This window comes from Callospermophilus lateralis, chromosome 2, assembly GCF_048772815.1.
Source record: "Callospermophilus lateralis isolate mCalLat2 chromosome 2, mCalLat2.hap1, whole genome shotgun sequence".
NCBI classification, from domain to species: domain Eukaryota; kingdom Metazoa; phylum Chordata; class Mammalia; order Rodentia; family Sciuridae; genus Callospermophilus; species Callospermophilus lateralis.
Genome location: NC_135306.1, coordinates 206,819,107 through 206,842,947, shown reverse-complemented (window position 1 = coordinate 206,842,947; position 23,841 = coordinate 206,819,107). Strand labels below are relative to the sequence as shown.

At 38.8% G+C, this 23,841-nt stretch overlaps 1 protein-coding gene and 1 non-coding gene across 6 annotated transcripts in view; one reads left to right on the top strand and one right to left on the bottom strand.

The window, feature by feature from the left end:
- Nucleotides 1-23,841, top strand: part of Kmt5b (lysine methyltransferase 5B) — a 57,664-nt gene that overhangs the window by 15,554 nt on the left and 18,269 nt on the right. For 4 of the 5 annotated variants that reach the window (XM_076847699.1, XM_076847701.1, XM_076847702.1 and 1 more), the window contains exons 2-9: nt 1,582-1,817; nt 9,726-9,873; nt 14,122-14,190; nt 20,074-20,239; nt 20,614-20,723; nt 21,904-22,070; nt 22,346-22,365; nt 22,468-22,604. In XM_076847699.1, coding sequence (XP_076703814.1) covers nt 1,658-1,817; nt 9,726-9,873; nt 14,122-14,190; nt 20,074-20,239; nt 20,614-20,723; nt 21,904-22,070; nt 22,346-22,365; nt 22,468-22,604 — 977 coding nt within the window. In that variant the 5' untranslated portion in view covers nt 1,582-1,657. Of the gene's footprint in view, nt 1-1,581; nt 1,818-9,725; nt 9,874-14,121; nt 14,191-14,519; nt 14,862-20,073; nt 20,240-20,613; nt 20,724-21,903; nt 22,071-22,345; nt 22,366-22,467; nt 22,605-23,841 lie in introns of those variants that run through there. The other variant, XM_076847703.1, reaches the window with a different exon arrangement.
- On the bottom strand, nt 2,183-2,255 carry Trnaa-ugc (transfer RNA alanine (anticodon UGC)). The gene has a single exon. It is a non-coding gene; the product is annotated as a tRNA-Ala (tRNA).

Here is a 23,841-nt window from a genome sequence, read left to right as displayed (position 1 = left end):
GTACCTGTGGAGGATCTTCTTTTGCTGTCCCTAGCACCATAGACATCTTGAAATAGAAGGAGATTTGAAGAGGTCAGGCAGTAACTTTAATTACAGTTTAAAAAAAAAAAAAGGTAATACAGTTTTTTTGTGTGACCTGGTTTAGAGCACAGCCTCATTTATTCTTTCATCAGTTGAGTGCCTCTAATCTACTCTACATTATGCTAGATACTGGGGTCAGAGATAAGAAAAAATGGATTGTTGACCTCAGGAACTCTCAAGTCAATTAAGGAAGCAGATGGTTAGTTACAGTGACCTAAAACCTTTCACTTGTTTTGTATTAGGGATATGCAAATGCATTTGGCAGTGAAGGTCAAGGAAGATTTTGAGGAGGTCCTAAACACTAAATTGGAGCATAACTAAATTAGCCAGACACAAGGACATGGGTGATAGTAGCCTAGGCAGAGAGAGGAGAAAGGTGAGAGAGGGCCATGGTGCATTACTTTATTTTTCAACCTTACTGTGTGCAGATGCTCCAGAAGTACACTGCTTTGCAGGGCAGTGTGATACAAAACTGTAATCCCAGCTGGGAGTGCTTGAAAGTCATTTGTTAAGGGGCTGGGAGTGTAGTTTAGTGGTAGAGTGTGTGCTTATTAGCATGTGGAAGGCTCTGGATTTCATCCCAGCACTTAAAAAAAAAAAAGTCCATTTTTTATACTTAAAAAAAAAGTCCATTTTTTATACTTTCTATATGTTTTGTAAATCAAACTTCCTATATGACCTTGTTGGTACAGTCAAGCAATCCTTGGGTAAAAGCACTTAGGTTCTACTCACATTTCCACTGCAGGCAGATTGGAATGGGCCCTGGTTTCATCTGTAAGTTGGCATCGTGCTAGTGAGAGATGGCTTGCTATCTTTTGTGTCTCTTTAAGCTACAAAGTTGTATATTCTTGTGCTTTCTTATCTTTGGGCCTTTTAAATGTGATTTAGACTAAAGCATAATTCCATAATGAAGTGATAGAATGGGCATCATTTTTTTATTCCATGTGATAGAATGATAGAATAGTGATAGAATGGGCATCATCTTTTATACCATTCGCAACAATGCTAGTCCATTTACCACGGTGGTCAGAAGTTCACCTAGGTGCCTTTTCCTAAACTTTCCTTCAGACAAGGACATGATTTCTTTATAGTTTACCCAGTTCATAGAGTATCACCAAAACCTGTAATTTGAGTGCATTGTAGAGCTATTCCTACATGTCAGCAAAATAAAGAGCAAAGATGCTTCTTATTGATTAACTGAAAGGTGAATACTTATTGAGCACCTAGTGTTTGCCAGTCACTCTTTTAAGCACAAGGAATGAACAAGTCAGAAAGATCCCTCCTGTCTTATGTAGTTTATATTGTGACTAGAGCCTGGGGGCAATATAGTACTGAACGTGACATGGTGTGGTTTGGGAAGCTAAAATAGTCTTTCAGAATGCAGACATTATTACTAAATTAATTTCAATCTAATGTGTCTTTCTTGGGGTGGGTTTAGCATACTTTTTCCTGTATTTACCTCCCCATATTGTTTTGTTTTTCATGTTTTGTTTCTGTTAGGAGAGAACACTGAAATTATTCTCTAAGCTATTTGAAGAGAGTGACTAAATGCACCTGGGCCAGGCTGTCTGTGGGTATGAAGTGGTTGGGAGAATCCAAGAACATGGTGATGAATGGCAGGAGAAATGGAGGCAAGTTGTCTAATGACCATCAGCAGCATCAATCAAAATTGCAGCACACGGGCAAGGAAACCTTGAAGACTGGCAAAAACGCAGTTGAGCGGAGATCAAGCAGATGTATGTACACAAACACTATTACTGTTTTGATCATGATTCTTTCCAGTTTGTAATGTGTACTGTTTTCTTTTGTTATAAAAACAACTTTGTAGGGCTAGAGTATGGATTGCCCAGTATGCACAAGGCCCTGGGTTACCAGGATACATTTTTGTTTTTGTCAGTGGATCTTTATTTTACTTATAAGTGGTGCTAAGAATTGAACCCAGTGCCTCATACATGCTAGGCAAGCACTCTACCACTGAGCCACAACCCAACCCATCAATATAGTTTTTTTTATTCTTAAGGGTTTTAGCAGTTTTTATTCTTATTGAACAATATGTAAAATGTAAGTTTAATGCTCTATATAATCTTCTGTTTTTTTGTTTTGGTGGTCCTGGGGATTGAACCCAGGGCCTTGTGCATGCAAGACAAACACTCTACCAACTGAGCTACATCCCCAGCCCTCTCTATGTAATCTTAATCATGTTTTTCTATCCATACTTTTGATCTGTTCTGTTCTTTTCGGTACCAGGGATTGAACCCAGGGAACTGACCGTTGAGCCACATCATTCCCAGCCCTTTTTTTTTTTTTTTTTTGGTGGTGGTGGTGGTGCTGGGGATTGAACTCAGTGCCTTATGCATGCAAGGCAAGCACTCTACCAACTAAGCTATATCCCCAGCCCATTCCCAGCCCTTTTAATTTTTTTATTTTGAAACAGGGTCTCTCTAAGTTGCTGAGGCTGGCTTTGAGTTTGCAGTCCTCCCACCTCAGCCTCCTAAGTTGCTTGGATTACATCTGTGCACCAGATGCCCAGCAGTTGATTTGTTCTATAAAAATTTTTGAAATATTAAATTTCTTGTAACTTTTAAGATATATATTTTTTATGTTCAGTACAAGTGTAAAGATGTACTTTTTGCATAACTTCCATAAATGTTTCAAAAGAATAATAGGAATACTAAAGTTAAATCTAATTTACATGATGCATAAAATGGAGAACAAATAGAACTACCTTCTTAGTAGCTCACAGGTCACAGCTCCTTGGTTTATAAGGGGTGAACTGTGAGTGATTGTGGTGTATGTTTTAATGTTTATTTTTTAGCTTTTAGGTGGACACAATATCTTACCCAGTGCCTTGTACATACTAGGCGAGCGCTCTACCACTGAGCCACAACCCCAGCCCCAAGAACAACTTTTTAGGGTTTTTTTTTTTTTAATTTTTTTTTTTTTTAGGTGTAGATGGACACAACACAATGCCTTTATTTTTATGTGGTGCTGAGGATTGAACCTGGCTTCTGCCCGTGCTAGGAGAGCGCTCTACTGCTGAGCCACAATCCCAGACCCTAGTTTTGCTTTTCTTAACATCAATCTAGCTACTGTTGAATATTCTCTCTTTTTTTTTTTTTTTTTTTTTTTTATAAAATTGCTGTTTTTTTTTTTTTTTAAGAGAGAGTGAGAGGGGGGGGGGAGGAGAAAGAGAATTTTTTAATATTTATTTTTCAGTTTTTGGCGGACACATCGTTGTTTGTATGTGGTGCTGAGGATCGAACCCGGGCCGCACACATGCCAGGCAAGTGCACTACCGCTTGAGCCACATCCCCAGCCCATTGAATATTCTCAATTCGAGTTGTTCTTGGCCAATTCTCTGTAGTTTGGATTAGCTTAGGGTTTTCTGTAGTGTCAGATCAAGTCAGTGTTTCCTCGAAAACCAGGTATGATTCCTGCTTGGGTAAGAGTAGGAGAAAATCCAAGGCTTTATGGGCTATCTTCTGGGTAGACACCAGCTCACCACTGAGGCTGCTGTCAGCATAAACCTTGATCCTGTCTCACCCTTTAGCATTTAATGGAAACCTCAAAGCTTGAGAAATGTAGTGAGTGACCTTATCATTGGGATTGGTTGTGATTAGTAAAATAGACATTTCTGAAGTGATTTCACAAATTACTATTGGCTGCTTTTTGTAGATCATAGTGCAAAAATGTTTTTAATTGTCATAGATAAACAAGAATTTAGGAAATGATCATTACATGGCTTGTACTTTGCCAAGAGTAGATGGAGGTGGGAAAACTCAAAAGTGTGGAGATGGCAGTGTCACATTGAATGTTACTGGGCAAGAACGGTACAGAAAGAGACAGGGAAAGAAACAGGAGAACACAAAGCAGTGCCGCATCTTAGATAAAATGTAGCAACTTCACCTAACATCACACCCCAAAAAGACCTGAAACAAAAGCTGACAAAATCGAGGGGGTAGAAATGGTCAACTCAATAATAATTTGGATATTCGAATACTCCACTTTCAGTAATTGATGGAACAAGTAGGCAGAAGATCAGGAAGGAAAGAGTGGACTTAAACATAACACTGTAAAACAACTAGACCTATCTGACATCTAAGGAACATTCCACTCAAGAATGGGAGAATATGCATTATTCTTCAGTATGCATGAAGTATTTTCCATGAAGTATTCTCCAGGACCCATCATGTGCTAGGCCATGTAATGAGTTTTAGGAACTTGAAAGGATTGAAATCATAAAAGGTATGTTCTCTGACCAATGTGTTAGTAAAATTAAAAATTCATATACAAAAGAAATTTGGGAGGGCTGGGGTTGTGGCTCAGTGGTACGGCGCTTGCCTAGTATATGTGAGGCACTGGGTTCGATCTCCGGAACAACATAAAAATAAAAAATAAAGGTATTAAGTCCATCTACAACTAGAAAAAAAGAAACTTGGGAGACTTTACTAATACATGAAAATTAAACACCACACTCCTAAATAACCAATAAATCAAGGAAGAAATCAAAAAGGAAACACTACGAGATGAATGAAAATGAAGATACACGTACCAAAACTTATGGAATGCAGATAAAGCAGCAGCTTTTTTTTTTTTTTTTTTTCTAGAGAGAGGGAGAAAATTTTTTAATATTTATTTTTTTTTAGTTTTCGGCAGACACATCATCTTTGTTTGTATGTGGTGCTGAGGATTGAACCCGGGCCGCACGCATACCAGACGATCGCGCTACCGCTTGAGCCACATCCCCAGCCCCTAAAGCAGCAGCTTAAAAGGAAATTTATGGTCATTGTAAATGCCCATGTTGCAAAAGAAGATCTCAAATCAGTTACCTAGCCTTCTACCTTAGAACTCCAGAAAAAGAAGAATGAACTAAATCTGAAGCAAATAGCAGGAAAAAAATAATAAAGATTAAAGTGGAAATTAACAAAACAGAGAACAAAAAAAAAAGAGAAAACCAACAAAACCAAAAGTTGATTTTTGAAAAGATCAACAAGACTAGCAAACCTTAAGCAAAACCAAGAGAAAAAGAAAAAAACTCAAAAGTACTAAGATCTAGAATGAAATAGGAAACATTATCATTACTGCTCTACAGAAATAGAAGAGATGTTATAACAATACCATGAGCACTTGTGTACCAACAAATCAGGTAAGTTTAATAAAATGGACAGATTCCTAGAAGCAGACAGCTTAAAGTGATTCAAGAAGAAATAAAACTTATGGAAAAAAAAAAAAAAACTATACTGAGTAAAGAGAGAGGAGGTTGAGTTAAAAAGAAGAAAAAGAAAAATCCCCCTCACAAAATTTCAGGCTCAGATGGCTTCCTTGTGAATTCTCTAAGATGTCTAAAGAATTAGTACCAATTTTTTTTAAACTCTTCCAAAAAATAGAAGGCAAAGAAATACTTTTGATAACTTGTTTTATTACCCTGCCACCAAAATCAGCATCAGAAAACTATAGATCAATATCTCCTTTAAATATTGACAAAAGAATCCTGAATAAAATACTATCAAATTTGGGCTGGGGCTGTGGCTCAGTGGTAGCGCACTTGCCTGGCATGTGTGAAGCTCTGAGTTGGATTCTCAGCACCACGTATGGTCTATCAACAACTTTAAAAAATATATATTAGCAGACTAAAGCCAGAAGCTTATAAAAAGGAGTCTGCAGCATGGCTATTGGGGTTTATCTTTAGAATGTAGGGTTGTTTTAAAATCTGAAAATCAATTAATGTAATAAACCAAATCAGTAGAATGAAGGACAAAACATGACAAGGTCATTTAAATGGCTGCAGGAAAGGCATTTAGCAAAATCCAGCCAGCTTTTAGGATGGGAAGTACTCAGAAAACCAGGAATAGAGAGGAATACCTCGGACTGGGGATGTGGCTCAAGTAGTAGCGCGCTCGCCTGGCATGCGTGCGGCCCAGGTTCGATCCTCAGCACCACATACAAAGATGTTGTGTCCGCCGAAAACTGAAAAATAAATATTAAAATTCTCTCTTTCTCTCTCTCTCTCAAAAAAAAAAAAAAAAAAAGAAAGGAATACCTCAAGCTGATGAAGGGCAGCTGTGCAAAACCATAGCTCACAGCTAAGGTTATGTTTAATGGTGAAAGCCTAGATATTTTCCCACTAAGATCCAGGAGCAAAACAGGGGTGTCAGCTCTCACCACTTCCACTTAACATTGTACTAGAGGCTCCAGCCAGAGAGTTAGTCAAGAAAATGAACTAAAAGCCATCTAGATTGGACAGGAAGAAGTAAAACCATCTATTTTGCTGATGACATGATAGCATAATATAGAAAACTTGGGAAACCATTAAAGAAATGTTAGAATATTATCTGACAAGGGATGAACCTTGAAACGCAATAAGGTTGTAGGATACAAGATCAATATGCAACAAATCAATCATTTTTATGTGCTTGGGATGAACAATTTAAAAATGAAGTTAAGAAAAATCTCATGATGGGGCTGGGGATATGGCTCAAGCTGTGGCGCGCTTGCCTGGCATGCGTGCGGCCCAGGTTCGGTCTTCAGCACCACATACAAACAAAGATGTTGTGTGCGCCGAGAACTAAAAAATAAATATTAAAAATAAATTCTCTCTCTCTCTCTCTCTCTCTCTCTCTCTCTCTCTCCTCTCTCTCTTTAAAAAAAAAAAAAGAAAATCTCATGATAATATATGTAAAACTTGGGCTGGGGCTGTAGTTCAGTGACAGAGTGCTTACCTAGCACGTGTGAGGTACTGGGTTTGATCCTTAGCACTGCATAAAAATAAACAAAAATAAATGCATGCTGTTCATCTACAACTAAAAAAAAATTTTTTTTAAAGAAAAACATGTCAAACTTACTTCTGAAAACTACAAACTATTGCTGAAAGAAATTAAAGAAGAGCTAAATAAATGGAAAGGTTTATGATTAAAAGGTTTATGTTAAAATGGCAGTACTCCTGAATTGATTTTTATAGATTCAGCAGAGTCTCTGTCAAATCCCAATTGACTTCTTTGCAGAAAATGACAAACTGATCCTAAAATACTTATGGAAATTGAAGGGACCCAGAATAGCCAAAACAATCTTGAGAAAGAACAAATTTGGAGAACTCATACTTTCCAATTTCAAAATTTAGTACAAAGGCAGTAATCAAAAGAGATGATATGGCATTGACATGTAGATTGAATGAGAGTCTAATTCTCGAATTTTTGGTCAGTTGATGCTTGGCAAGACTGCCAAGAAAAATCAGCACAGTAAGGAAATTTTTTCAGTAAATAATGATGAGAAAATTTAGTATCTATATGTGAAGAATGAAATTGAAATCCTGTCTCACACAATATGTAAAAATTAACTCAAAATGAATCAAATACCTACGTGTAAGAGCAAAATCTATGCAGTTCCCAAAAGAAAACAGACATAATTTCTCCTGACTTTGGATTAGGCAGTGCTTTCTAAGATATGACACTAAAGATAAAAGGAACAAAAAATTTCATCAAAATTGCTAACTTTTGGCCCGGGGTTGTGGCTTAGCAGTAGAGCACTCACTGCACATGCGAGGCCCTGGGTTCGATCCTTAGCACCAAATTAAATAAAGGTATTGTATCCAACTACAACTAAAAAATAACATTTAAAAAAAAATTGCCAACTTTTACACTTTTTTTAATATCTATTTTTTTAGGTGTAGTTGGACACAATGTCTTTATTTTATTTATTTATTTATTTATTTTTATGTGGTGCTGAGGATCGAACCCAGGGTCTCACACATCTAGGCAAGTGCTCTACCACTGAGCTACAACCCCAGCCCTCCTCACACTGTTTTGAATATTTATTTTTTATTTATAGGTGGGCACAATATATTTATTTTATTATTTATTTTTATGTGGTGCTGAGGATGGAACCCTTACGCATGCTAGACGAGTGCTCTACCGCTGAGCCCTGAACTTTCACACTTTAAGGGATACCATTAAGAACATGAAGAGACAGCCATAGCCTGGCACAGTGGCGCACACCTGTGATCCCAGCATCTTGGAAGGCTAACGCAGGAGGATCAAGAGTTCAGAGCCAGCCCTCTGAAAAAGCCCGGTGCTAAGCAACTCAGAGAGACCCTGTCTCTAAATAAAATACAAAATAGGGCTGGGGATTTGGCTCAGTGGTCAAGTCCCCCCAGCTTCAATCCTCAGTACCAAAAATAAATAAATAAAGATAGCCACAGTGTGGAAGGAAGTATTTTCATATCATAGATCTGATAAGGGAATAGTATCCAGAATACATAAAGAACTCTTTAAAAGTCAACAGTAAAAGACAAAATTCAGTTTTAAAATGGCCAAAGGACCTGAGTAGACAGAAATTTCTCCAGAGATAGTAATGGACTGTAAGCATATGAAAAGATGTTTATCATCATTAGTCACCAGGGAATGCAAATCACATGACTTCAGCTACTAGGATATCTAGAATCAAACAGATGCTATATCCCCAGCCCTCCCATTCTTTTATGTCTTAAATTTGAGAGCCTTGAAATTATACTGTGGTGTCTTCTGTAAATTGTATGTGCTCATTCCATGGAAATGTCAGCCATACATGCATCAAACTCAGCTCTGATAAAACTTCATCTATGTAATTGTGACTTTTCTTCTTTACATTGCTTTACCATAGTTAAATCTAGTTATTGCAGCTATATATTTCAGTCTCTTTTTATTCATTCTTTCAAAATTGTTTCTTTTTATTTGTTATTTTCAAAATTGAAGTCAGTTAAAAACAGACCTGTTGGAGGGGCTGGGTTTGTGGCTCAGCGGTAGAGCATTCGCCTCACACGTGCGGGGCCCTAGGTTCGATCCTCAGCACCACATAAAAATAAACAAAATAGAGGTATTGTGTCCAACTACAACTAAGAAAAAATAAATATTAAAAAGAAACAGACCTGTCAGTCTCTCTACACTTTCCCCATTTCTGCTACCTAGCTCTCTGATCATATATAAGTTTCTTAGCCTCTAGGCCTCAGTTGCCTACAAAGTGGGGGTAACAATCACTTAACTGCCTAAAAGCAGGAAGCTGAACTCTGTAGGTTCCTATTGGTGCTTGAGATGCACAGTTCTAGCCCTTACTTTAGAACCCGTCTTAAGCACATTCCATTTCTCTCTTGCCCCAACCCTATCTGCAATGGCACTATGTGTCTATCATCCCCTATTTCTCAGCTGCCCTTGGGGGAAAGAGTAAAGTTCCTAAATCAAAACTTCCCCCAACTACCCAGATACCAGAAACCTGATAGTATAATTAGCTACCCAAAATATTCTTAGTAGCTGGGAACAGTGGCACATACCTTATAATCCCACCTGAGAAGATCACAAGTTCCAGGCTAGGGTGGGCAACTTAACAGACCAATCTCAAAAAAATGTTTTTTAAAGGGCTTAGTGGTAAAGCGTTTGCTTCACATGTGAAAGCCTCTCATTCGATCCCCAGTACCACCCTCCCAAGAAGAAGAAAAATATCCTAAATAATTGATTTAGTTTACTGCATTTGGTTTTCTGTTTTATAACTAAGGCTGATTGAAATATGTTGATTTCTGTGTTTGATCACTAGTTTTAATTAGCAGTGAATCTGAAGATTTTTAGGTAGGTAAAGTAGTTTTCAGTTTGAATTACTTTTCTTTCTTTTGCTTTTTGTAGGTAATGGTAATTCTGGATTTGAAGGACAGAGTCGTTATGTACCATCTTCTGGAATGTCCGCCAAGGAACTCTGTGAAAATGATGACCTAGCAACCAGTTTGGTTCTTGATCCCTATTTAGGTTTTCAAACACACAAAATGAATACTAGGTAATTTTAAGTCTTTATCCTGAATGGAACAGATGATGATGCTAAATTCAAGAAAACAGAATGGCTAATTTTACTTTTGTTCAAAATTTCATACATTAAGGATGTTAAATGATACTAAAGCAAATTACGTGCTGCAGAAGGGTTTTCTGTGCCTGCTGAGGGTCTCGTCTGTTTTGGTTCCGTGTTCTTACTTTACCTCTGTCACGAAGCACAGCAGGAGTGGCCTCACATGTTGCTTCCAGCACTGGAAGACTATATTAGCTAGAAGTAAGAGCTCACCAGCATCCTCTAAAGCCTTGAAAATGGATGCTTGCTATTTTCCAACTTAAAGTTAGGTTAAATCAGTTATTTTTCATGATTTTACTGGACTCTAATCCTTTTAAATAAATGTAGGGAATTTTGCCTCTATATTTAATCTCTGCAATTCAGCTAATTATTATAAATCAAGGAAATATTTATTTTAAATGATTATATTAGTATGCAGGTAAGAAACCATGTGTCTTTTGAATGTCAAAATCTAAATATATATTTATATATTTTTATACATAAAATACTTAATACATTCATCTTGAAATTTCTCATCTTTTAACATCTGAGGTCTATAACTCCTTTATTAAAATTCTCTTAAATATTCTCTGTCATTCTCTAAAAAGTTTCTAGATCGTTCCAAAATGGTTTCTGCCACCAGATGGGCAGCCTTTGCAGCTTCTACCTCTTGTCCTCTGTGGGAGAGGGTGATACATCTAGTGGGGAGTGAGCTAGCAGGGGCTTAGGATGGAGAGCCAGTCTGGGCTTGCCCTTCTCATCTCCATTGTACTCTCACTGGCATTTGTTGCCCATGTCTGTGACAGTCCAGGAGGAATTGGAAAGCCGGTAGATGGGCACTCACAGTTGACAGGGGGACAGCTGACTGTAGGGAAGCTTGGGGTGTCTTTTTCCCCCTTTTAATTTTATCCTTTGCTGGAATTAAAATAAGACACTGTATGCTCCTTTTATCAATTATATTCTAAATCCAGAAAGAAAGAAATTAAGTAACAAGGTGCCTTTGATATTTTCATGTTACTTCCTATAGCCTTGTGTTTTTTTCTCACTAAAATAAAGTGAAATGTTGGATGGAATTCAAAGATTATTTAAATAGTTGCTTCCAGGTGACTGGTTGTTTTCTGGAAGATTATCAAGATTAGATACCCTGATGTCCAATTAAGATCTAGTATACAGGGCTGGAGATATAGCTCAGATGGTAGAGTGCTTGCCTCCCATGCATAAAGCCCTGGGTTCAATCCCCAGCATCACCCCCCAAAAAAAAAAAAATCTAATGTACATTATTTTTAAAGTCCATTTTCCTTTTTTTTTTTTTCCTTTTTTTTAATTGGACATAAAAGCCCAGTGTTCATTCTCCTCCTAGAAGATCCTGGTGGAATTTGAATCACCTCTTAGCTCCCACCTTCCACCATTTTTCCTGAGTTAGGGAGTATAAATATGTGAACCACCTTTTGCACAGAAGTAGCCTTCTGGATGTCACTGTGAAGGCCCACAATGGTGGCCTGAAATCTCTTGAGAAAGTTATGTTGCTGTGTTCTGTATACTGAGATATGAGAGCATATAAAATATTTTAGAAAGTTATCCCATCAAAATTATAACAAAAGTTTTAGTGGCTTATGAAAGAACTCTTCGAGCGCTTTATTCCAGAGGATGAAGGCTTATATCCTGGCTTTTGCAACAGGGAATACTCCACAGAGTTCTCCTAAGCCACTGATGCTTATAATTAGTTCTTATGTGAATCACCTGAAAATCTTGTTAAAATGCAGGTTGACTCAGTAGCTTTGGGGCAGGGCCTGGGATTCTGCATTTCTAATAAACTCCCAGACCTCATTTAGAATAGCTATTAGGTCCTAATTCTGGCCTGTGAGTTTGGTTGTGACATGATAAATGGATTAAAAGTGCCTCATGTATAGTTTCCAAAGGCTGGCTTAAAACGGTGTAGTCATAAAATGTGAAGTTCAGAGGGGTTAGAGATGTATGTAGCTCAGTAGTAGAGCACTGCTTAGCACATGTGAGGCCCCTGCGTTTGATCTCCAGCAAATAAGTAAAATGTGAAGTTTAGGATGACCACACAAATATTAAAATACTGAAGTTAAAGTGCACCCTACTCCCACAGAAATTGAAGCATCTAAAATAAAAACTGGTTAAACAAGCTAAACCCACACACAAAAAAAAATTTATTCATATTTTAACAACATTTAATCACACTCACTGTTCCTAAAATAGCCTGATATGGAGCAGCCAGGCCTCCAGATCCTGGGATCGCACAGGTCAGCCTCTGCACTGTGCCAGCCCTGTGGCCGCCATGGTGCATGTGGTGACATCCCCTCCCCTGCCAGGGCTCTCAGGACTGTCCTTTTTGAGCTGACATTTGGGAATATACAGACTTGTGTGTGCATGTGCAATGCTGGGGATCAAGCCCAGGCGTCACATGTGAGGCTGGCGTTCTCTTCTGAGCTCTATCTCCAGACCCGCAGAAATTTTATTGATGAATATTGTTCATTTTAGTGAAAGATACAGATTTTCATTTAATCTTGGTGGGTAGACTTAGTTGAAAATAAAAGTATTCTTTTTGGCTATTCATCTTTTGAGCAAGAATATATGAGAATGTTGATATAAATCATTTTCAGAAATATTAAGCTATGGAAAATAGTTAATGCTTTCCTGGAGCAGTTCATAAAATACTTCTTAAATTGTTGGCATTTGAAGACTTCTCAATCATTGTGTGCAAAGGAAGTATAACTGGAAGATGTACTAGATCTTGAATTTTAAATTCTCCATGCTATCTATATAGTAATTGTATATGAATGATGTCTTTGTTTATGTTTATGCATCTATAATTTGACATTTTTTAGTTTCTCTTTTTTATGCCTTTGCCTCTCTTCTACTTCTTTCAGTGTACCTCCAAGAATAGTGTCTTAAAGCAGTATATGGGGCTGGGGCTGCAGCTCAAAAGAGGTATTGCAGCTTGCCCAGCATGTGTGACCTGAGTGTGATAGCCAGCACCACCCAAAAAAAAAAAGTATATGTTGCCAGTGGTTGTGACACAACACTTGGAATCCCAGCTCTTTGAGAGGCTGAGGCAGAAAGATCACAAGTTTGAAGCCAACATGGTCAGTTTAGCAAGACCATCTCAAAACGAGAAAAAGAAAAGGCCTGGGTTCCATCCCCTGTCCTGCAAACAAAACACAAATGTTTAATGATTTTAGAATTTCCAAAACTGGCTTTACTTTGAATAATTATGTTTAATTGTAATGTATTCCTATAGTTACCAACAAGTAGGTCATAGTTGGAGCATGAGTACTTATTACACATGAAATACTAATTTGAATTTATTGGGAAATGTTCATTTAATTGACTTGTCAGTTATGAAACTTAAATTCCTTTTTTTTTTTTTTTGGTACTGGGGATTAGACTCGGGGGCACTCAACCACTGAGCACATCCCCAGCCCTATTTTGTATTTTATTTAGAGACAGGGTCTCACTTGAGTTGCTTAGCACCTAGCTTTTGCTGAGTCTGGCTTTGAACTCGAGATCCTCCTGCCTCAGCTTCCCAAGCTGCTAGGATTACAGGCGTGCACCATCACACCTGGCCAATTAAATTCTTATTTTTAACAAGAGAATAGAATTGTTGATAATACCTCTGATTTTTTTTAAAGGAGTTCAGGGCAAGATGTTACGAAGAAGGATGGGTGCTTTCACTTATGTTCCCTTGTTTAGGCAGTATGACTAAGTGCAGGGGAGATGGAGGAGGAGACAGCTTTACAAAGCAAGAAAAATTGCCTCAGGGCACTTTTTTCTTTGAAACTTGTCTGGATGTTTTTTGCAATCCAGGTATTGGCTTGCATAGTCCTTACCCTCCCATCACTGTAGCCATCTGGGTTTTATTGTTGTTTATATTTGCATATTCATATCCACTGTTGGATATGAATTTATAATTTACTTTAAATATCACTTTCCAATTAGGTGCTCGAGTAGAATGCAAAATGAAGATTTTTAAACCTTCTAACTTAATCAATGGTAATATTGTATAATATGGGAAGAAAGAATTTAAACCACCTGGCCTTGTTATCTTGTTGAGCTCATAAGGTTCTGAAATATCACTGTTTTAAGAAGTTTTACTACAACAAATACTGTGCCTGTTTAGAAATTACAGATTGTACAAATAGTTTTTTATTGTTGTTGTTTGTTTTTGCATTTATATAGCGCCTTTCCTTCGAGGAGCTCAAGGCATTTTTCAAAATCTGACAGTTTTCCTCACAACAACCCTGTGAGGTAGGTAGAGTGCACTACAAACAATAATAAGATACCAACTAACACATTCCAGCCTGTGTTTGCTGTTTAATGCTAAGTATTTTCAGATGTTCTAGAACATTTAGCAAACCTTTTAAAATAGTTTGGTCTTAGTTATATATTGTTTTAAAAACCACTTGTACTTCATGACAGGGTAATTTTAGGAGAAACAAATCATTCATCAAAAGATCAGGAGTCACTGCATGGGATTAGCTGAGTTCTGATTGCAGGACTCTGCCAGGTATGTTTTTGGTTCCTGTTTATTTTCAGGTCAAGAAGAAATGGAGCTGTGGTCCTGTGACTCTTCCTGTTCGTGTCTGCAGACTGGCAATTTGCAGTGAATCTTTCTTCAGAGGGGGAAATGTGTTCACTTTGTTGCCGCATGGTTTTCTTATTTTATATCTTAAATATTTGAGCATTTTTTTCTCTCTCCTCCTCTCTCCTGCCCTTTCTCCTTCTTTCTGTCCCCCTTTCTTCCCCTGTCCCCTCCAGTCAACTCTTGATTGTACATACTAATGGAAGGGCACAGTAGTACAGCTAATACAAATCTACAACTTTTCTTCATTGCCACAGTGGTCTCTTGGGTTTGGAGACAGAAAAACCAAATAGCAAGAAAGCCTGGAAAGTCAGTCTCTGGAGAGAGTGGGGAACAGGTGTGTGGGAGTGTGAATTCATGTTTTCCCCCCTGCCTTTTTAAATAATAGCTAATTGTAAATAATGTATTTTTAATTTCTTATAACAGCCATTAGTCAGAGTGTGGAAAGAGAAAAATAAATATGTTTAGTTTATTTATAGTAGTAGATTGTGTATTATGCAAGGGTGAAGGGGGCATATTGATTTGGAAATGCCAAATAACTCTTTCTCTTACCTCCCCTGCCAACTCCCTCGCACTAAATTGAAAATCCATATTGGCAGCTGTCCCTTTCCTTGTGTTGTCAGGACACAGCCAGAGCTGCTGCTTGCTGGGCTCAGTGGCAAAACAAGTCAAATCCTCCTCTAATGTGCAGTGACACAAGAGGGCTCCCCCAGGCCAAGTGGCAACAGAACAGGAAAGTCCCAGCTGTCCTGTGAATTAACCCCACATCCTTGGCCAACTACTTAGCTTCACTGGGCCTTATTTTCCTCATTTGTGGAACAAAAGGATTACCCTAGATAATCTGTACTTTTCCCCCCCCCCCGAGCTTTAAGTATCAGGGTATTAGAATAGCTTTATGCAATTTATATGGGAATTTAGAGCTATTATGGGTGAGAGAGGGTATTTTTTCTGTTTACTAGTAGAAAATAATTTTTTTTTCTAATGTCCTCAGTGACTATTGCCCTGGCCCTAATAGCTATAACAGTCTTATTTTGTTAAGTAATTTTCATTTCTTAAAGTATTTGTTATAACGGGATTTGACGTGTAGGTTTGTTGGCCAGGTGGTTTTTATATACCCCTACAGGATTATTGAAAACAAGTATGTCTTCCTCTTCCTGCCTGTACCCAAAACCATCTCCTTCCTCCTTTTCCTCTCATTTCATGCCTATAGCAGTGAACTATGACAGTAGGTTTTAACACTTTGGGAACAGCAGATATGCCTTTTAAGTGAAATAAGGTTTAAGGTAGCAAGGGATCTTTTATGGGTTTTGATCATGTCTGAGGCAATGCAAATCCAAAAAGCAAACAAAAGTCCTCTTGAGAGAAGTAGAAGACAGGATATTATTAAATAGTTGATTATTTTCTATTGGTTTTAGCATATAAATTGTTTGGTGTTGTGAACAAAGGATAAACAAAATTAAGCATGCCTGAAACACATTTTTAGATAGAAAGGAGTGTGTTTCAAAAATTAGAGAAAACACAAAGCAGGCTGGGCTTGTGGCTCAGTGATAGAGCACTTGCCTACCATGTGTTAAGCACTGGGTTTGGTCCTCAGCACCACATAGAAAAAAGTTATTGTGTCCATCTATAACTAAAAATATTTTTAAAAAGAAAGAAAACACACAAAGCCTATTACAGATTTCCACTATCCTCTCCAGATCTGTTGTTTTTCTATAATGTTCTTACAACCTTTTAGGGTGAGTTTACCCCTGACTTCCTTTGTATAATTATTTTTAAACAGTGTCACCCATTGGTCAGTTCCACATCAAACCCATAAAGATAGCTTGGTCACTGGTTGTGGTGGCATCTTCCCATAATCTCAGCAGCTCAGGAAGTTGAGGCAGAAGGATCACAAACTGCCAACCTGGGCAACTTAGCGAGATCCTGTCTCAAAGAAATAATAAATAAAATGAAAAGGGCTGGGATGTGGTAGAGCTGAGCTGTGTCAGTGGTAGAACCTCCCTGGGTTCAGTCCCAAGACTGAAGGGAAAAAAAATAGAAAAGATGGCTTGCCTCTGTTGTTTGAAGTCCTACCACTTAACATAGGGGTAATTTATTGCATTTGCTCAGAGTGATCAATTGCTTTTCTGATTACTGTGCAAAACAGATTATCTGTTTCCCACCATTTCATGTTTTATGTTGCTTGTAGTGTTGTTATGCCTTAGCCAGCAAGTGCTTTGTTTTCACTTATCTGTTCTTAATTTGCGAACCACCCTATAGTGTAGGGTTTCAGCAAGAATGGTTTAGCTTGGGTTTCTTAGAGCTCTTACTTTAACAAAGTTGATTGTGATGGCTATACAGATAAGTAGTTTAATATGGACACTCGCAGTTCTACATCTCTTCAGGTAATTTAGTTGTGGCTCTCCATCACCATATTCTGACATCCTAAAGAAACATTATGAATTGTTTAAAGGACTTGTGTTCGTCTCTTTTTGAGGATCTGTATACTAATGAAGTGCAACTGGAAAATAAAGGTGCCATCTCCTTCCCTTCTGTAGGATATGTATAAACTCTTAAGGTATTTGTGCTTAAGAGCGGTGAGAGTGCAGAGTTACTGAGACAGAATCTGTAGCTAGGAAGTTTCTAGTGTTGTCAGTATTTATTAACACACCGGAAGTCCTCTAGAAATCCTGTCCTGGAAACAGTATTAGACCGATCCTGGACTTCGTCTCTTCCCTCTTCTTGCTTCTTGTACTTCAGTATTGCTAGCCAGTTAACTCTGTTAGCTGTTGGAATCCAGCTTTATTAAGACGTCTGCTTAGACTTTCTCTTTCTCTGCCTTCCCTTTGATTCTTTCCTGCCTGTAATATTGTGCTTTTTCTTTAGTAAGCTAACTCCACTTTTTTCATTGCTCACACTACTGTCAACTTAAAAACTTTTCCCAAACAAATCTTGTATTTTAGTTAGAATTTTCAAACTTTGAAGGGCTGTGGCAGCACAGTTTCTATCATTATTAACATGCATTTGCATGCCACTGCCTTGCTTAACTATTGGATGCATATTTATATCTTTCATTCCCAATTAAATTTCCCTTTCAAGAACAGTGGCCAGCCGGGCACACGCCTGTAATCCCAGTGCCTTGGGAGGCTGAGACAGGAGGTTCTCGAGTTCAAAGCCAGCCTCAGCAACTATGAGGCACTAAGCAACTCAGTGAGATCCTGCCTCTAAATGCAAAATAGGGCTGGGGATGTAGCTCAGTGGTCAAATGCCCCAGAGTTTAATCCCTGGTACAAAATGAAAAAGAACAGTGGCGGTAGCTGGGCGAGGTGGTGCATGCCTGTAACCCCAGTGACTTGGGAGGCTGAGATAGGAGGATCATGAGATCACAGTCAGCCTCAGCAAATTAGCAAGGCCTTAAGCAACTCAGTAAGATACTGTGTCTAAATAAAATACAAAAAAGGGCTGGGGATGTGGCTCAGTGGTCAAGTGCCCCCGAGTTCAATCCCTGGTACAAAATTAAAAAGAACAGTGGCCACATCCTCTGTCAGCTGTGTATAGAGCACCTAATAATCCTTGGCAAAATATTGTGATTTATAATCTTAATGAAATGCTAATGAATACATTTGTGATGGCTTATCTAGGAAGAAATGTTGCTGAGTGCTTCCTTTGCTTGAAGCAAAGATCTTATCTTTCCAGATCTTATCTCTGTTTTAGCATTTTTAGGCTCATGAGTTGCATAGCTTTAAATGTTAAAGTGTGTAGTTCAAAATTTTTTTTTTCCTGAGCCAGTAATATTTTTCCTTCTGGAGGGAGTGGATACCAGGGATTGAACTCAGGGGCACTCACCACTGAGCCACATCCCCAGCCCTGTTTTGTATTTTATTTAGCCACAGGGTCTTACTGAGTTGCTCAGGGCATTGGTAAATTGCTGAGGCTGGCTTTGAACATACGATCCTCCCACAGCCGCTGGGATTACAGGTGTGCACCACCGTGTCCAGTTTATTTTTTCTTAATATATTTTATTTGAATAGCCCTGTGTAATCCTTTTTCTGTTGCATGTTTTTTTTTTTAAACTTTATTTGAGAAAGTTTGCTAAATGAAATTGTTCATGTGAAGAAATTTTGACCCAAAGGTCATGGTGTACAGCTTCAGAATGAGGGGCTCATACAAACTTCAGTCTTCACAGGGACTAGAATTATCTCTGATTTGGCTCGTGTTGAGCAGGAGCATTTCCTGAGGTCCTTAGGGCTGATTACATCTGGAGCTTTTTTTCCGGAGTCACCACACAGTTCATACAAGCATGGTGGTTTCCCTGACAGTTATACTTCCTGTGCTTTCCTTCTCCTCTGGATGCAGGGGTCAGTATCATTTGGGGAGGTTAGAAGGTCAGGATGTATTTGAAGACCTGTGGGGATACTTACATTGGGGTTTTTCTGTGTGGGCTTTTCTACATTTTTGTTTTGGCATGATTTTGTTTGCTTTATCATACTTCTGAAACTCATTTCCTTGCACTCTTCCTGTTTGATTCTGCATGTTTTTAACATTTTTCTGTCATTCTAACTTTGAATTAGACATGCTCTATTCTAGATCTTTCATTGTATTCCTTCTAGAGTGATGACTAGTATAAACCAGAAGTAGACAGCTTCTGTCGAGTCATGTGGTCACCTCCTAGTTAATGAGATAACTGAATTAAAAATATTAAAATATAGGCTGGGGATACAGCTCAGTTAGTCGACTACTTGCCTTGCATGCACAAAGCCCTGGGTTCAGTCCCCAGCAACACACACACACACACACACACACACACACACACACATTATGTAAAAACAGGGTTTGAAAGGATAGTAGAATGTCAGAATGAACACACATTATTACCTTAGGTATGTATATGATTGCATGCCCAATGTGGTTCTACAACATGTACAATAAGGAAAAAATGAGAAATTATACCCCACCTATGTATGCTGTATCAAAGTACATAAATGCATTCTGCTGTCATGTGTAACTTAATTAAAACAAAGTTAAAAAAAAAAAAAACATGGTTTGAAGGAAGAGATGTTATATTTCCCCGTGTTAAACATAGTGATTGAACAGTAATTCTCAAGATTCTGATTGTTTTCTTCTGTTAGAGCTTTGCTCTGATAACCATGGCTGCTTTTAGGGTATTAGCTCTTTTCTCAGGATTTTTTTTTTTTTTTTTTAATGGTGCTGGGAATTGAACTCAGGGCCTTGTGCATGTGAGGCAAGCACTCTCACTCTACCAACTGAGCTATATCCCCAGCCCAAGTTCTTTTCTTTTTTGGTATAGGGGATTAAACTCAGGGGCACTCGACCACTGAGCCACATCCCGTCCTATTTTGTGTTTTATTTAGAGGCAAGGTCTCACTGAGTTGTTTAGCACTTCGATCTTGCTGAGGTTGGCTTTGAACTCACAATCCTCCTGCCTCAGCTTCCCGAGCCACTGGGATTACAGGCGTGTGCCACCACAACTGGCTCAGGAGCTTTTAAAGTGGAACAGTGGCCCAAAAATTGTGGCAGATAACTAAGCTTATTATTTTGATTTCTTTCAGATTCCGGCCAATTAAAGGAAGGCAAGAAGAACTAAAGGAAGTAATTGAACGTTTTAAGAAAGATGAGCACTTGGAGAAAGCCTTTAAATGTTTGACTTCAGGTGAATGGGCACGGCATTATTTTCTCAACAAGAATAAAATGCAGGAGAAATTATTCAAGGAACATGTAAGTTTATTAAGATTAATGATGTTAACCTCTTTGGATAAAATTGTGGATCTTATTAAATCCTGGGTATTGGTGGACACTGACATTTTAGATCCATTTTTCATAAAAACTAGTAAGTATGGAAGTCTGCTGACAAATAACATCATTTGGATGACTACTCAAGAGAAAACTTTGTCTTCTGGGAAGTGAAGTTTAGAGGAATATAGCCAAGTTACCAGGTACTAAAATATATAAAACTGAAAAGTAACAGTGAAGTTTGTCACTGAATGACCTTACACTTTAGACATGGTTGCCATGGCGTACTTTTATAATTCTGAAAAAGCCTAGAGGATACATAATTTACAGTCATTATCATTTTTTTTTTCCTATTTTAGGTATTTATTTACTTGCGAATGTTTGCAACTGACAGTGGATTTGAAATACTGCCTTGTAATAGATACTCATCAGAACAGAATGGAGCCAAGATAGTTGCAACAAAAGAGTGGTAATTATTATTACCCATAATAGCCTAACCCATAAAGTAACTTTAAGATCTCTTAAATTACTCGTGTCATGCTAAGGAAGTCTAGGTAAGGGTTGAGGCCAGCATTTCCCCTAAAGAAGCCAGTGCAATGCCATTATTCTGCCTGCTGATTAGAGTCAGGATGACAGAATCAGGTCTGAGTGATCCGGGTCCCACCTCTGGGCTAAAGTGCTGTCAGTTTTCCTGTGTTGTATGGAGCCTCCATGGTGAGGAGATTGCTGCAAGGCTGGGGGTGCCTGGGGTATATCCTGGCTCCAGAGCCAGCCTTTCACTGGCTTAGAGGAAAGACTGGAAGTCAAGTCTTAATCATCCTAGGTGGAAATGATAGAAACATCCTCATGTGTTACCTGTTTTTATATATATATATATATATATATATATGTACATAGACAGCTTAAATTAAAGTAGTAGAGCTATAGCCAGGCACCATGGTACACATCGGTAATCCTAGTGACTCAAGAGGCTGAGAAAGGAGGATCACAAGTTTAAGGCCAGCCTCTGCAATTTTGTAAGACCTTGTCTCAAAAAGGGCTGGGAATGTGGCTCAATGGTAGAGTACCCTGGGCTTAGTCCCCAGTGCTGCCAAAAGAAAAGAGTAGAGAGTTGAGCCTACTTGGGAGGGCTAAAAGCCATAGATGAAATTTTAAGTCAGTTTTTATAAAACTTTTGGTGTGAATATCTTGTAACACACAAGATGATTTGGATATCTATTCAAGAGAGATCCTGGATGGTGGGCTCCAGCTGGTGGCTCCACTTTCTGGGTCCTTGTGACCCTTTATTGCCACTAGTCCCTGTTTGCTTCATCCTGAGGTCCACGAATTTAGTGCATGCAGCAGAAGTTTGAGCCCTTTCTGCCCATGAAATACTATATATACCAGGTGCCACAGGTGCTGCTGGAGGTTCAAGAGACAAGGGGCACAATTCCTGTCCCGAAGGGGTTTCCTTTTTCTCCTAGGAATAAGGCTGATGACAAGTAACCATGGTCCCGGCTGTGGGGCTCCAGGGGGAGATACCCAGATGGGGTCCAAGTATACACAGGGCCCCTCAACTTCTAGTGTTTATTGGCAGGCTAATTTTATTAAAAGAAGCCTTATTATTTATAATTACTAGTAATTTTTAACACATCACATATTTCAAATAGGAAACGAAATGACAAAATAGAATTACTGGTGGGTTGTATTGCCGAACTTTCAGAAATTGAGGAGAACATGCTACTTAGACATGGAGAAAACGACTTCAGTGTCATGTATTCCACGAGGAAAAACTGTGCTCAGCTCTGGCTCGGTCCTGCTGCGTTCATAAACCATGGTAAGCTGCACTTCCAGGGTGTCTGCTCTGATGTCGGGCAGTCCCGCTAAGTTAGTGGGGCCTCACCACACTCAGTGAAACCTCCTCTTTAAGGGAGAGTTCGAATTAAGAATTCTTTTTTCACAAACTTATTAAATATTCCTAGTTTGACTTGAGACCTAAACTTCTATCAGGAATTACAAACTTGTCTGAAAAACCTTTTCAGATTTCTGTAACTGTTCGTGTTTCAGATCTTACCAACAGTTAATTGACTTTCTCTTTTGGACATTTTTCAGATTGCAGACCTAACTGTAAGGTAAGCATTAAAAAAAAAAAAAAATGGTTATATATATATCTATCTACCAGTATTTTGTTTCTGCCTGGGTGTCAGACTCTTACTGAGTTACTTATATTTCAGTTTGTGTCAACTGGTCGAGATACAGCATGTGTGAAGGCTCTAAGAGATATTGAACCTGGGGAAGAAATTTCTTGTTATTATGGAGATGGGTTTTTTGGAGAAAACAATGAGTTCTGCGAGTGTTACACTTGTGAAAGGTAAAGTATTAAATAAGATTCTCAGCTTAGATGTTCTTTTAGCTATCTGATGGTTATTGGTATAACTCTTATTGTTTCTTTATATCTTAAATGCAGAGATAGATTTTTATATTATGTAGCTCCCAGTGTAAAGTATGTAAACAAAATCAAATGATGTGCAACTATTTAGGGACACTGGCACCTGTCCCTTTAAAATCTTCATATTACCAGCTGTGACAAGAGGGTCAGGATACAGAAGTGCTTAAGGAAAGATTGGATATTAGTACACACTCGTGCACACATGCAGGGCCAGAGTGGGCAGCCTCCCAAAATGGCAAGTGTAGTTCTGCCTTAGAAGGCATGTAAAAACCCTGAGGTTGCCTTGCATATCATCAAACTGTATCTTCTGGAATTTTTGTTTTGATGTACATACTATTCACAGTCCCTGGGTTCCCATAAAGAGCAACCTCTTTATGACCCATCAAGATTGTGGGTCCTGCTGGGCACTGTGGTGCCACTCCTGTAACCACAGCTACTCAAGAGGCTGAAGCAGGAAGATAGCAAGTTCAAGGTTGGTCTCAAGTACTTTGCAAAGCCCTGTCTCATTGGTAGAGTACCCCTGGATTCTGTATTCAGGACCAAAAAAAAAAAAGATTCTGCGTTGTGGGCTGGGGCTGGACAGCTCAGTGTTAGAGCACTTACTACTGAGCATGTTGAAGTCCCTACAGTGGATCCCACCAATTAAACAAAAAAAAAAAAAAAAATGGGGTCCTTTTGTAAATTCCCAAACTCTCCTTCAGCAGGACTGGCAGCTTGTGCCACTTGTGTAGTGACTTCTGTGAACAGGAACTCCTGGGAGATAATGTCAAAGCTGATGTAGGCAGGGCCACAGGAGGGTCCTCTTTGAAGGAGATGCCAAATGCACAGCCACACAGGGAGAGAGCCTGTCTGATTTCAACCTCTGCTGGACCCCGGACTCACCCTCCCTCCTTCAGTCCTCACAGCTCTCCTGTGAGAGAATAGCAAGTGACCCAGTCCACTGACTGTGATGGAGTCCTCATGCTTTCCACTTCCTGTTGCTTTTGTAGGTAGGACCTATTTATTAGCACCACTGCTCTCTCTTAAAATAGCCAGCCTAGGGAAGAGAGGGCAGAAGCCCCTCACATTACCCCCTCATTTGGGTCTCCACCAGTAATGAGAGAGGGCCGGGTTATAATTCCACCCTGGCCCTTTCTCTCCCAGCTTTGGGCTCCTTGCC